Source organism: Catharus ustulatus, chromosome 2 (assembly GCF_009819885.2).
Source record: "Catharus ustulatus isolate bCatUst1 chromosome 2, bCatUst1.pri.v2, whole genome shotgun sequence".
NCBI classification, from domain to species: domain Eukaryota; kingdom Metazoa; phylum Chordata; class Aves; order Passeriformes; family Turdidae; genus Catharus; species Catharus ustulatus.
This window is the reverse complement of record NC_046222.1, coordinates 1,255,114-1,264,669: the sequence shown is the minus strand read 5'-3', so window position 1 is coordinate 1,264,669 and position 9,556 is coordinate 1,255,114. Positions and strand designations below refer to the sequence as shown.

Sequence of the window (9,556 nt, the reverse complement as noted above, 5' to 3'; positions counted from 1 at the left end):
GAGAAGTCGCCCACTTGCTTTGGTTCAATATTTCCATTAAACAAACAAAAAGAAACAATTTGGAGCAAATACCACATCTCTTGTACCCAGTCTGAGTCTATTAACCCTTCTGAAAATCACTGAACCCCAGACTGGTTTGGGATGGATCTTAGATCACCTCATTCCACACCTGCCATATCAGGGACACCTCCCACTGTCCCAGGCTGCTCCAAGCCCCATCCAGCCTGGCCTTGGGCAGTGCCAGGGATCCAGGGGCAGCCACAGCTGCTCTGGGCACCCTGTGCCAGCCCTGCCCACCCTCACAGGGAAGGATTTCCTCCTAATACCCAATCCACATCTGCATTCTTTCAGTTTAAAGCCAAAATCTGGGAACCAAAGCAATCAGAGGAAACCCTGGTTCTAACAGATCCTGCTGCTGACTTCCAGGGACCCACATTTCACCCTCTGCACTGGGAAAGCTCCCCAGATTCCTTCACTGTGGCCAGCAGGAAATAGAGCCCTGGAGTCTTGGTGGCTCCTTAGCAACTCTCTTTGCCTCTCAGTGTTGCTGTGTGCTGCTCACACCGTGCCCATCTCTCACCTGCAGGAAAGGCACTTCAGGGAGAAGAGGTTTTCTTGGAAATCAGTTTATGGCAACTAACAATGATGGGATGACAGCACAGCTGCTGCTGGTTCTGTTTTGGGAAGGAGAACAAGCAGCAGCACGAAGGGGGTCTGTTAAAAATGGACAAAAGGAGAAGTGGAACCGCAGCTGAATTTGAGGATTAAAATAATTTTTAAGTTACAGAGGTGGTGAAAAAAAACCCCAACAAGCAAGAAGCAGAAAGAAAAGGACAGAGCTGTCAAAGCAGCAAGGCAGGACAATAATTTTTAGAGGAGCACCATGAATCCATATAAAAAGTAGAAAAGATGGGATTTCTCAAAGGAAGAGGCTGCAGGAGCTCAGGGGAAAAAAATGAAGGTCTGTGCAGCAGCTCTGTGGGAAGAGTGGAAGAGAAAAAAGATCCAACCCAACCCCACAGCAAAGTGCTGTGTTCCAGGAGGGAGAAAGATCTCCAAAACCAGGGAGCACGTGGAAATTTGGCACTTACCACCTGGAGGAAACTGGGATTAGCCCAGCAAGGAGGTGGTCACTGGCAGGCAGCTTCTGAGTGCAGTGAGAAAATCCAACACGGAAACACAGCCCACAGAGGGACCCCAAAGCTGGAGGGGCCTGGGATGCACTGGGAATGCTCCTGGCACAATTAGGCAAATCAAGCCTATTAAGGGACAATCACTCTGAAGGGTTGTTATCAATCACTCCCCTCGCTTTCTTTAAGCAATTATCCTAATTGCATCAAGGCTATTAAGCAATTATTTTGATAACTGGAGCTTTGTTGCTGGCTCTTCATTTTTGGCAACGTTTTGCTCTTTGTATAAATGCCCCTTCCAAAAGATCTTTAAAGCTGGCTTTAGGGATGTCCTTTTCCAGAAGCACAAGATTCAAGTTTCTGTGGAAAAGCACAAATTCCCTCTCAATGCTGATTTTTATCCCTGGGTTTTCCCTCCCCAAATCTCCCAGGGCACCAGGGATTTAGTTCCACTTTTTTATTATTCAACTTTTTATACATAATAAATACAAACTTTTTACAGCCAATATAAAGAAAGCATTTGCACTGATGCTTTCAGGGTGTACTGAGCTGTACACGATGCGACGGCCGATACATGCCCTGTATGAAGAAATCATAGTTAAAAAGGAGGCATCTTTTTACAACTTTTCTTCCTTTTTCTTTTTTTTTTCTTTTTTTTTTCACTTTTGTTTTTTAAATAAAATTAGCAGCTCTTACAGAAAATATTTTAAAATACAACTAAAGAGACTTTTAAATAAAAATTTTCTGGATCTTTGAAAGTCCGGGTGTGAAGGACACAGAAAAACTGGCCAAAAGAATTGAACATGAACATTATGGCAAAAACTTAGTTTTCTTCTGCATTGTGAAGATCTCAAAATGTTTGCAAACAGTTAAATTTTTTTTTTTTAAACTTTTCTTTTTAAACTTAAGAATAAGTTTGATAAACACATAAAAAGACCTCAAACAGATCAACAGGACAAGAGGTGCAAAAGAAGGAATAATATGGAAAAGACTTCATTGGACAGTCACTGATTCCATAACTGATCCATGAATTGTTGTCCTCAGACAGCCCCACTCTTGGTTAAGGATCCCACTGGGAAAGGAGACTGGCAAGCACTGGATGTCTCAGAGACCCAGCCTGGGCTGGCATTTCCAAGTATGTGCAAAGTTTAGGATAAAATCTTGTTAGATGAGTCGCTGGGGTTTTGTTGTAAATGCAGCCTCAAAAAATAGCCCTTGTTAGTAAACTAAAGGTAGAAAAAAATTACTGGCTTTGAAAAAAAAACCATGAAGACACAAGAGAACCCTTAAACAGCTCCAAACCCAACCTCTGGATGCCTTTGATCTGAAGTTTTCATCTGATGGAGAATGCTGACAGTATTTTAGTCAGTACCAAAGAAAAACCTGTTTTCATCCAGGTTTTTTTTCCTCCACTCCAACCATTCCGCTCCACGTTCAACTTCAGGATATTCTTTGCCCATTTTTCTCAGAAAACCAAAATCCAAGCTCCCTCTTCAGAGCTCTCTGAGGGGAATGTGAAACTCTTTTCCTCTCAGTTTCTTTTCTGAGAGGAATTGGGCACATCTTGGGCACGAAGGTGGTGTGAAGGCAGAACCTGGAGCTGCTCCTGGCTCCCTGGCTTTGGCTGGTTAATGGGATTGGGGTAGGAAAAGGCTACAGGACCATCCAATGCAACAATTAAATGCATGTAAATACTCTAAATGGAACTGCTAACTCTAGAACTCAGGTGGTTTGATGACAAAGATACACTGCTAACGTTGGATAATAATGTACACGGCAATAACTGGGGCAAGAGTGACCCAAATGCTTTAAAAAAATAAAACAAACCCAACAAAAAATCCAAAATCCCCAAAATCTGCTAAGGAGAAAAAAAAAAAAAAAGAAAAAAAAGAAAAAGCAGCTCAATTTTCAGATCTAGACAAAATCCCACTTGTTTTTTCACTTTTCTACCCGTTGGTTTCTGCTGTGGAAGAAGATGTTGCTGCTGGTTCAGCACCTCCATGTTAGATCCTCTACGAGTAAATGCACTGAGTAAACACAAAAATCCAAAGGCAGAATGTTCAGCTGTGAATCACTGACAAGGGGAGCACCCATGGAAGGAACGCTTTTGCTTCTCCAGGAGATCATTTTCCCATCTCTTCCTTTCTGCAGGGGGATTCAAGAGGAGCCAGCCTCTCCTTTAGACTTCTTTTTCTGTTCCCTTTTTCATTCTTCTGATGAATACCTGATCAGGCAGGTGATGCTACTGGAAGGATCCACAATCTTTAACACATTCCTATGGCAACAGTAATATACTGTACTAATGCACAGGAGCAAAGGATGCTAAGACTAAGCTGCACGAACGGGGCTCTTTCTTTGTCTCCACATAAAAATGGAGCATCTTCAGCCAAGAAAAACAGCCAATCTTGGCCTGTCTTGGTTTGTGCTAAGAGAGGAAGAATGACATAGAGAAATCCAAACAAACAAAAAAACAAAAGGCACAAAATATTCATGACTGTGGGAAGGAATCCGCCAGGTCACTGCCACATAAAATCCTCCCTACCGCTCGCTCTAGTCCAAGTCTTCATGCAAAGGTGCCTAAAATGGAGATTGACCAAAAGCTGTGTTTGGCCTTGATTGTAGCACTACTAATTAGCCAGTCCCCTCGTTACACCAGAGTGATTTCCACGTCCTCGATCTTCTCCGTGGGCCGGCGGTGGTGCTGTGTCGGGGGCGGTGGAGCCGCTCGCACCTGCAACATGCAGAACCAGCCTGTGACTGCCACAGAATGGCCAAATTCCACCAGAAAACCCCAACAGAAATTCCCTGCACAGGCCTCCCTCCAGGTGATGCCAACAGCTCGTGTGTCCAGCTGGCTGCAGCTCCACTGCTCCCCAGCTCAGCCTGCAGGGATTTTCTCCTTACGACCTGGCACAGATTCTCTCCAGGGTGCAATCCCACATCTATTCCATGGATAAGGCAGGATGGAAGCCTGGGAAAGGCTCATCACATGCTGAACCTGATGGTGCTTTTGCCTGGAATTTGCCTGGAGTGGGAACTACCAGGATGTTCTGCTGCACCTGACTCACTGATACTTCATCAATCACTGACCTCAACAATACACACACAAAATCTGATGTTTTCATCACTCTGGCACAGCAGTCATTTTTGCTCCAGACAGAGATCACACGGGGTTTTTAGGACACCATTTCAGAATATACCAGACTTGCTCTGGAAAACACAAACTGTGGAGCAATCCTGCACTAAATTGTCCAATACTGCAATATTCAGGATATATTCTTTGCATACCCAAAAATGCTTCTTTTCTGCAACCTCATTCACTGAGGAGGCCAGGAGAACACAAATGTTATGTTTTAGTATGATTTGGTTTAGGGCTTTGAAACCCCTAAAAATTGATTTCAAAGTTAATCATAGGAGATGGATTTTATCAAGTTCAAAGTGATTTAATTCTTCCCTTCCTTTTTTGGCAAATGTCCTTTTTCTAGGCAGCAAAGACAACACAAAACCATCATCATTTAGAATTGTGAATCCAAACCCCTCAAACCAAAGGGGTTGGAAATAAATAAGAATCCCAAAAGTGCAGGAAGCTGCTGGAAAGCAGGAACTGTATAAACCACAGGACTGACCTATTCTGGCATTTACTCCCCACCTCTTTTTCAGCTCTGTTTAGGGCTGTTACCCTTTGACTGTAACTATTAATATGTTATAATAATTATATAATATTAATATAATTGTACATTATATAATATTTTACCAATAAAACCCACAGGATTTGCTGGTCACTTACAGGCCGCAGTTTGCCATAGGAACTTTCCGGAGGAATTCGTGGAGGTTGGGAGAATCCAGGGGACTCTGAACCAAAGCTGTTTTCTGAGGGAATAAGCAACACCCTGTTACAAAGAAGTCCCTCAGTATTGCTGAATTTATGTGGCAAAAATGCTCTCTTTTTATTTTTTGCTCCCCCTATAAAAGGCTTCTAAATGAAACCTTCACCCAAAACATTGGCAAATTTCTCACCGTTCGTCGATGGAGATCTGGGGAAAAACTGGGATCCTCTCTTATCCGGGCTGGGATAGGGACTGTTGGGAGGCTGGTCATACAGAGGCAGTGGTGGCAACGAGTTGTTGGCCTTTGGAGTCGGGGATACCTGTGCCAAAAAGAGGGAGAGGCTGCAGCAAATCCTCCTTGGCGCATTTAACACAAACACACATCAGTTTTCCAACCCACTCCTACTCCAGCGAGTTCCCTCCAGAGGAAAAGTAGCTGGCAGGAAAGTCTGGGAAGGAAAGCCAAGGTATCCAACAGGGATTCCATTTTTTAAAATCACAGGTTGCCACTGAGCAGAAATTTTTAGCCTCTCCCAGGTAATTCAGAGAGGATTTCTGAAGGTTATTTGAAAGAAAAATGTCACTTGGCCAAGTGGGATTCACATGGAAGTGTTGGGATCATGCCCAAATGCATTTAAATGTTCATTTTCAGGGTCTTCCTAAATCAATGAATAAGAACACTGAAAAATTCCATTGTAGAAAATATGGCAGTGCAGTTTCTACCTCCAAACTCCACATTCAAATGTGTCTGATTTTCTAATAGGATATAAAGATCATAGAACTACGCTGTAGAAATGAGGATATTTTTGCCAAAATTACTGTAACCCAAAACTTGGCAGTATCCTGCCCCTTTAAAATTGAGAGGATACAGAACAGATTTAAGTATGAAAACACTAAATTAGAGCTGCAAGAGCCTGTAATTCTCTTTACAGCTTGTGTCTGACATCTCAGTCTCTCATAAATTAATGACAGGAACTAAACTGTGAATTTTCTCCTTTGATTCCTTTCTACCCAAGTATCTGCCTTTATCCACTAATTTGCAAAAATACATCAATTGGTAGTTATTAGGCTGGGTAAGAAACTAAAATGCAAGCACCGAGGGCTTGGGTTGTTTTTTTTTTCCTAAATTGGTTCTGATTTATTTTCTTAAAACCAGTTTTGATCTTTTTTTTCCCCCTGAACAAGTGCCAGATCTTTGCAAATTGCCCAAATAAGAAACCAAGCCAACTTTCCATACCTGGATATCCCCAATCCACTGAGTCTCTCCGTTCTCTGAGGCCGTGAGCTCTTCAACCAACACCGAGGGGAAGACCCCGACGCGGCCGTTGAATTCTCCCTCCCAAAACCCATCATCATCCTGGTTTTCCTTGTTCAGGATGCGGATGATGGCTCCCTCCGGGAAGGACAGCTCATCATCTGTCTGCCCCTCGTAATCATAAAGTGCTTTTACAAAACAGACTGCAAAATGGGAAAGGGAAAACCCAGTGAGCTCAGAAAAAAAACTGAGTACACACGAAGTTTGACAGCTGGAGCTGGTGATTTTGAAGTTCTTTTAAAGATTCTATTATTGCTGACCCAGATTATTGCGGTTTTCCTTAATTTTAATCTCAGCTGTATGAGCTAAAGAGGTGAATTATGCAGATTTATTATGAGAGATAATTACTGGGCATGGCTGTGTTCAGATATGGGTCAGTTTCTCTCTGCAGCTCCTTGAAAGGAGGTTGTGGCCAGGTGGGGCCTTTTCTCCCAGGAAACCAGAGATAAGTACAAGAGGAAACAGCCTCAAATTGCGCTAGGGGAGGTTCAGGTTGGATGTTAGGGAAAATTTCTTCCCTGGAATAGTGATTAAACATTGGAACAGGCTGGGAAATAATGGAGCTCCCATGCCTGGAAGCATTAAAAAATGAGCAGACTTTGCAATATGGTGGGATTTGGTCAAAGGTTGCATTTCATGCTCCTGGAGGTCTTTTTCTATCCTTAATGACCATGTGACTCCATGAAATCTGGGAAAATCTCCCAGACTGGATGTCCAGAGTGTTATGAAGAGCCAGCTCAATCTGCAGTGTATGTTTAACTGGAATTTACCATTGGAGTCTCCGTTGAGGCTGCCTGGCACCAGGTCAGTCTCCGTGGAGTTGTTGGAGGTGTGGGATCGGGTGTCCAGCGCAGCCAGGGACTGCAGCATGCTCAGGAGGCTGCTGGAGGTTGGGAACTGCAGGTACTTCTCGGGCACATATCCCACCTGTCCCGCCTTGTTCCGTGCCTGTGAATCAACAACAACGTTCTCTGCTTGTGAACACTGCTCTGGAAAGAATCCCAGCATTTCCCCTTGTTTCAAATATTTTTTTTTTTTTTTCCCCTAAGGGTCAGTATTGAATGTGCAGGAGATGGTAATTTTTGTTTGGACTTAGATGTTTATTCGTTTTTATGTTACAGTGATTGCTACAGCACTTCTAGTTAACAAGTTAAAAATGGTGATGTATTTCTTTTGTTACAAGGTTTTTTAAGGCCTAATTGTTTAATTAAGAACTAACACTTAAATTATTTTTATTTTTGACCTAAACACTCGTGACCTGCAGTGCACCATTTTTATCTAATTACTAAAGTACTACCCAGACTTATGAAGAAGGGGGTGAATCAGAAAGACACTTCTGCCCTAAAACTTTCATTTTGCTCTTTATGTACTGCTATATTTTAAAACTCTAAATTCTAAATTTTTCACTCTGTGATATTACACACTTCTATTTAAACCACACACCTGTGACCCTCACTCTGTTACTCAGTTTTGAAAGCCTTTTCCACAGCCTCAGGTCAAATGCATTGTTCTTTTGGGGGTCAGTGCCTGACAGCACAGAAGTTCAAAACTCCCAGTTTTCAAGTTTCCAGCATCCCCCCACCCCAAGTTCCATCCTAGAAGGGTTCAGGGGAACAGGCTCAGGAAATGATACCTTTACCCAGTCTTCCATATCTCCATCTTCAATGACCTCCAGCACCTCGTGCTCCTCTATGGTCAGTTCATCTGGCTGAGAAGCCTGGAATGTGGGACAGGAAGGGTGGAAAAGAAGAGTGGCTTTAAGGGCAAGGCATGGGCAGTGGAAAGAATATTCCCATCTAGACTTTGATTAGAAGTGATGTGTTTTGAAAAACAGAAAGCTTTAACATAATTTATAGTGTGCCAATGAAGGTTCCATTCACAAAAGCCCTTCTCCCTCAGAAGAACAGATGAATCTCCCTGAATATCACCCTATCAGAAAAGCAAACCTCCAGCAAGGCACATTTATTATTTGTTTTTTTAAATATAATTAATTTCTCTAATCAATTAAAAAAAATCACTAACCTTATAGGAATAAACAACTTTGCAGGTGAGGGGGTAATTTCTGAGAGTACCAGAAGGACTAGAACTGCTGTCATCAAAAACATCCATGCTGTCTTCAAACTCTTCACCTTCTTCCTTTTCTGCATCAGCATTGACCTGGTAAAACAAATTCCAGTTGGCATTACAGCAGATGCTAAAAATTGGTGAAGAAATAATAAATATGAGCAGGTTAATACTTTTCAGTGTGTGTTTTTAATGACATTTTGTTATTGAAAGTAATTCAGCTGGATTTCTTTGTTCAAGCACAAGCACGTGGACTTTAAAGAGCACTGCAGAAGATTTTGGAAGCTCCAGCTCAACTGCTGGACAGTTATAAAATCCATTTTTCACATAATCTGTGACTAAAGTACTTTGGAGATGCCATTGCAGAGGCACAAAAAGCAGTTTAATGGAAAAAAGAGAATTTGTGCTGCTGAAAAATTAATGTACCTGTGACCATGTATTATAAAATAAATCTGCAATGGAAATATTTAAAGTTTAAAAAAATAAACCCCCAAATCAACCTTCTAGCTGGTCTGTTCTGCACAACAGATTTGCTGCAGTTTATTACAAAAATTCCTAGAGATGGGAACATTTGTAAAAACTTGCTATAAAAGTTTAAATAAAACCTGAAGTCATTGTGCTGGAAAAATACAAGTTTGGGTAAGACTGCCATAAGCTGTGCTTTGGCCTCGTGCCTGGGTTATGTTTTGAATAAATACTTTATCTCATGTGAAAAATGATGAATTATTCTGTGAAAACAGTTCTGTGAATCAGTTCTGTCATGTAGAGCCATCCTCCCTGTGTTTATTCCTATTAATTTGGGAGTGTATGTGGTGCTCTCTGTGAAAAGTGAGAGAGTGATAAAACAAAAAAAAAACCTGTTAAGCTGAGCCTACAAATTCCCTGTGCAGCTTCCCTAAACCAGATCTCTGACAGCTTTGCTCTTCTAGGCCTGGGCTAGAAGAGCACAAAACTTCATCATGTTCTGGCTTAATTAGTTTTTATGTTACCGTTTCCAAACCAAATCCTTGCTGTTCTGGTGATTTTTTCTTCCTCACTAACTCTCATTCAAGAGCAGTTTGCCTCCATCTCTCCTTTGGTGTGTTCCTAGATGTTGGGATAACCAAAAAATTGTCCTAAGCTGGGCAATGTTTTGGGAGATCAGCAACCAGCTACAAATTGTGGCAAATTTGATGTTTCCCCTCCTGTTTCTCTGCTTTTTGCTGTGCATGGTCCCAGCA

At 42.0% G+C, this 9,556-nt stretch overlaps 1 protein-coding gene across 2 annotated transcripts in view; it reads right to left on the bottom strand.

Annotated features, from left to right (window-relative positions):
• Positions 1-1,572: 1,572 nt before the first annotated feature.
• The window catches only part of FCHSD2 (FCH and double SH3 domains 2), a 115,597-nt gene continuing 107,613 nt past the window's right edge, over positions 1,573-9,556 (bottom strand). For both annotated transcript variants that reach the window (XM_033052218.1, XM_033052219.1), the window contains 7 exons: positions 8,295-8,429; positions 7,906-7,989; positions 7,043-7,220; positions 6,195-6,415; positions 5,148-5,277; positions 4,918-5,000; positions 1,573-3,861 (listed from right to left, as the gene is read on the bottom strand). In XM_033052218.1, coding sequence (XP_032908109.1) covers positions 3,778-3,861; positions 4,918-5,000; positions 5,148-5,277; positions 6,195-6,415; positions 7,043-7,220; positions 7,906-7,989; positions 8,295-8,429 — 915 coding nt within the window. In that variant the 3' untranslated portion in view covers positions 1,573-3,777. The remainder of the gene's footprint in view (positions 3,862-4,917; positions 5,001-5,147; positions 5,278-6,194; positions 6,416-7,042; positions 7,221-7,905; positions 7,990-8,294; positions 8,430-9,556) is intronic.